The sequence below is a fragment of the Carassius gibelio genome, chromosome B21 (genome assembly GCF_023724105.1).
Source record: "Carassius gibelio isolate Cgi1373 ecotype wild population from Czech Republic chromosome B21, carGib1.2-hapl.c, whole genome shotgun sequence".
Taxonomy (NCBI): Eukaryota; Metazoa; Chordata; class Actinopteri; order Cypriniformes; family Cyprinidae; genus Carassius; species Carassius gibelio.
Window position 1 is genome coordinate 11757665 of NC_068416.1, and position 5266 is coordinate 11762930.

At 34.1% G+C, this 5266-nt stretch overlaps 1 protein-coding gene across 1 annotated transcript; it reads right to left on the reverse strand.

Moving 5' to 3' along the window:
- Positions 1-1801: 1801 nt before the first annotated feature.
- LOC127985576 (neuronal acetylcholine receptor subunit alpha-10) lies at positions 1802-4991 on the reverse strand. The gene is made up of 3 exons (XM_052587621.1): positions 4409-4991; positions 3789-4321; positions 1802-2625 (listed from the first exon to the last, which is right to left on the reverse strand). The coding sequence occupies exons 1-3, from the start codon at positions 4486-4488 to the stop codon at positions 1931-1933; spliced, it is 1308 nt and encodes a 435-aa protein (XP_052443581.1). The 5' UTR covers positions 4489-4991; the 3' UTR covers positions 1802-1930.
- Between the last annotated feature and the right edge of the window lie 275 nt (positions 4992-5266).

Consider the following 5266-nt stretch of genomic DNA (forward strand, 5'->3'; position numbering starts at 1 on the left):
TAAAAGGGCTAAAATGGTTAATTGCATAAATCTCACTATTAACAAATTACTGAGGGTCAACATTCAGTTCAGTTCTTTATGTGCAAGTATGAGATTTCCATGGATCACAGGCGTTGTCATCTGTTGTCACTTTAATGAGAACTTTAAAGGATTTACAATCTGTAAAGGTTTTATTTTGCAGATTCATTAAAGATTCATAAAAACAACAACATTTGATTGATTCCAATATCTCAGTTATCATCCTCTGGCTGGCACAAAGACATTGGCTAAGCATAACTCAATTAAATACTGTAAATATTTTATCATTTTGTACATACAGCCTGTTGCATACAGTATAATGTTTAAATAATATTCATATATACAGTAATATTGTACTATCTAATATTGTATATCTAGTTACATTTATATATTATATGATTATATAAATTATATTTATATATTTGCACAAATCAGGCAGTAGTATATGGATCACATGCACTAATAGACAAAACCTTAGGATAGGCCTATAACTGAAACAGTCAGTGTAAATGTGTATTTGGCTCCATTTATCATTCTGATCTGAATTCAATAGCTTTCCATTAATAATTTCCCCATAAACTGCAAGTATTTTCTCTCTACTTTTTTATTTACATTGCAAACATAATGCTTAAATACTATAGTATACCAGCTTTAATTTACTGAGAGCAGTAAAAAACATTAGTAATGACAGTGAACAAAATCTTAGTGTATCCATGTCATAAAATTCCTGGTTGGCTGTTTGATTGGTTTTGGCTACAGAGGTCTATTTTCCCTACAGGCAAAACACATTAGTTTGATGCTATTGATACTTTGAAAACTAATTTACCTAACATTAGCCTCCTAAAACCTGCACACTCATATAAGGACATTATATTTTAGTGAATTTCTCTGAGACTATACATGCCACAGTTCTAAGTCTGGATGTCATGTACAGAACCCATTCAGGGCTTTTCAGAGATACTAAATGTCTGGATGTTTCACCATGACCTCTCCCTCTCCTTGGTCTTTAGTTTATGATACATCATATATAATGAGAAAATCTGTTTATGGCAATTTTACACACATTTTGCATTAAAAAAATGGTATAGCAAATCATTCTGTTATTACATAGTTGAGAATTATCTTTATACAAAGTTAGGTAAACAAAAAAGTAATTAATTAATTAATTAATTAATTAATTAATTAAAATAAAAAATCCTTAAAACATAAAGTGTATTAGTGATTTAAAAAAAAAAAGTTTTTGCCTATGCATGTTCATTCATGTCTTTTTATTTTATTATTTAATTGAGTCCCGATGTCCTCAACCAAAGATGTAGCTTAACTTATTAAGGAAATATAATTTGTAATAATTATATATATATATATATATATATATATATATATATATATATATATATATATATATATTGCAAAGGTTTGTTTTAAAAATCTCTGTTTGTGTTCTACTGAAGAAACAATTTTTGGGGTTAATGCCAAATAAACAAACAATCACATGAATGCAAGAAAGTGTTATTTTTGGGACCTCATGATTTGACCGAACAACCCAGGGGCCTCATTGATAAATAAAAAAATAAAAATGTTTAAAAAAAATGCTTAAGTGTATTATAAATTCTGCATTAATACACATCCGATCATGTCTAGTCTAGGCCTATATTAATGCTGTTTATTGCATTCAGCTGGGTTTGAGAATAGCAGAGATCTAGTATAAGTAAAGCAGAGTATTACGTTAATATCTGTCCCATTACTTATCCCTCATTTAGAATGAACTTGGATTCATGAACAATACAACAATAAAAGAAGAAATGAGACACTGTATGTCTGACCTGTGTCATCAACATCAGTGTCGATGCCTTTTTTAAGAACTACACAGACGTTTATGCATGAGGCCCCTGATGTCTTTAATATCATACCTTCAGACAGCTTTCCCTATAATAAGCAAACTCATGAGAAAGACCATGATAAAGAATATCCACATAAAAAAGCGATCCATGACTTTGGCAACTTTCCGCCACTCCCCATTTCGTCTCTGTGTGGCCTTCTGTTCATGATAAAAGTTAGCGATGTACTCGATATTCCTCAGGATGTTTTGCTGATGGAATAAATTTGGGCTTGCAACATCTATTTCCCTCTTCTCGACTGATTCTTTCCCAGTTGCTCTGCTCTCACTCCCTCTCTCTGCTGTAGTTCCTGCAACCTCTCCCTGGTCAATGCCCACACAGGTACCATCTATCCAGCCAGTTTGACACTCTTTACCTTGCCGGGGAGATAAGGTCGGACTGGTATCTTCATTTAATGGATCTTTTATCTTCTGTGAACAGCCTTCACCAGCTGAAACGCCTCGTACCCTCAGAGCAAAGTCCTCACCCACAGCCTGTCCATTTAAAGTGCAGTTGCTTCCCTTCTGTGCAGGTTTGTCTGTGTACACAGACAAGCAGCTCTCTCCCATGTCATAGACAAAGCAAATTCGAGCCAAGTAGTGGAGGATAAAGCGACGTGCCCATGCAGGAACAGGCTGAGCCTCTGGTCCACAGTGGTGGATGTTCATAATGAAGATGGTCAGGGCTGTAGAAGCTGTAATCATGGTCATTGTGGCAATGTAATATTTCCCTGTGAAAACATTGGGACTGATGAACATAGACATGAAAATTTATTCCAAAGCTATCAACAAATAATAGATATTTTAAACTACATGTTACTTGACAATCATTAATTATTTGACCTCAAGAGCAAAGCTTCTGTAAAGTAATCTACTGTTAAACACTGACTGGGCTATATCTCCTATAGTTAGTTTGCTTTTATTATTTTATTAAAATTATTATATTAAAATTATTGACCTACAGCATGGGCCCTGTTTATTGCTTTTCTTTTAAAGCTTATTTGCATCTCATACAATCTGATAATTATTTATTTCAGGCCTTGTGGGTGGGGGTGTTTTTTCATTGGTGAACCACTTAAGTGCACACCAAAGAAATCCAAGGGGATGTTGTGCTGAATAAAGATTTAACATTTACACAGCCTGTGCCCACTTTTATGGGTAGGAAATAAAAGACAGAACTGATTTAGTTTAGTTAAAGCACACAAGATGTGACAGAAAAATATGGTTATAATTATATGATATAAATTGATATCAAATTGTTGTTTTTTGTTGTTGTTTTTTTAACTATGAACTATACCCTAAAGTATTATTATTATTATTATTATTATTATTATTATTATTATTATTATTCAATGAGCAAACAGTTTTTAGGCAATTTCACTTGCTTTTCCTTTTTTTTAATCAATCAATCATGGTGAAAACCATGGTTATGTTGTACTAATTTGTTCCTTCATTTTAGCAGTAATACATTGTGAGAATAATGAAAAGGGTTCACAAATTCTTATTTCATGGCAAAAATCATATCCTTATTAAATGTTGCTTGATTATGTTTAATTCAACTTAATTCAAGAAATATTCTTTAAAATAATGTCTTAAATATAAAATCTTATTGTCTAACCAAATTTTTTGTTTAAATAAGTTGATTTGAGGTTTTATAGAGGCAACCATGACAAAAATACAGATTTTTAATTTAATTTAATTTATTATTATTTTGTAATTTTTTTTTTTTTTTTTTTTTTTTTGGGAGGGGTGCAGTGTATGATAATCTCGCTGAAAAGAATCTGGAAAGTAGCAAAATACATAAGTAAATTATGTGTTGTGCCAGCAATTATCCACTGCTGTCATCAATAATAAAATTCTTAATGATCATAAAATTACAGCTATGGGATCTCACCAATGAGTGGCACATTCTCTGAAGGAGGCATGCTTTCAGCAACCAGAAGCTGAAAGACGGTAAGGGCTAGTAACACTGTTACACCTAAAGATACTTTCTCTCCAGAGTCGGCTGGAAGGTAGAAGCCTAGCGGAGCCAAGAAGGAGATCATCATGCAGGGAATGAGAAGATTAAAGATGTAAAAAGAAGCTCTTCTCTTCAGGTGAAGTGTGTATGTGATATCTGGATAGGGGTCTGAGCAACAGCCATAGAGAATAATGTTCTTCTTTGCAGGCATTCCCTCAACCTCCCACTCTACATTCTCTACAAAGTCAGCTAGATCAGCACTGTCCAGGGCATTATGAAGATCCATCTGGTTGCCATTGTGGGTCCAAGAGCCAAAGGTGAGACGGCACTGCTGGGCATCAAAAGGGAAGTAAGACACATCCACTTTGCAGGAGCTCTTGGTTATTGCCGGCTGGTCCCACATAATCTGGCCATCATGGCGGATCACCACATTGGTCTCCATAGAGCTGGAGAACTGGTCATCTGCACTGGAAGACATAAGGTGAAAATAAATAAAAAATCACTAACATAGTCACCAACACTGAAAGATTAACATTTTCTAAAAATGTACTCACTCTCTGGCCATCCAAGAATTAGATGAGTTTGTTTCTTCATCAGAACAGGTTTGGAGAAATTTAGCACAAGTGATCCACATGGCTCCAGTCTATGAAATAAAGTCTTGTGAAATGAAAAACTGTCTCAGTGATGAATTTGTTTCTTGCAAACTCTCAGCTTTTCACTTCACAAGATGTTACCTGATGGACCAGAGTTCTTTGTATTTCTTGTGAATTATTGTGATATTTTATCAGCTCCTCATTCTCATGGCACCCATTCACTGCAGAGTATTCAATGACTACCCACATTCAAACACAGATTAATAAAACGAGGCAAAGACTGAGGAAATTCAGGGTCTCAACAGCAGTCCTGAAAACTTTCTATACAGGGACCATAGAAAGTGTATTGACTCAATGTATCTCAGTCTGGTATGGGAGCAGCTCCTGTCAAGACTGCAAAGCTGACATCTAGCTAAAACCCTGCAAAAGCAGAGCTGTTAAAATCATCAAGGTCTCCAATCACCCTAGTAACTGTCTTTTCACTTTGGTGCCATCTGGTAAGCATTTCCATAGCATGATGGCAAAAACTGAGAGACTAAGGAGCAGTTTCTTCCCCCAGGCCACCAGGCGCCTAAACTCAAACCCAGCCTTTTAACATCTACATGTCTCCACTTAATAATCAGTAAGATATTCATTGTTCTCTACTTCATATTGACATGTTGACAGTGTCTAAATCTATTTGCACATTTGACTCTTGTACATTCCTGTGTATCTTAATAATTAAGACTAATTTCATGCACATTTAATTATAGATTTTATTCTTATATTTTTTATTGTTTAAATTTATTTAATTATTTTATACCTACTGTATATTTATGT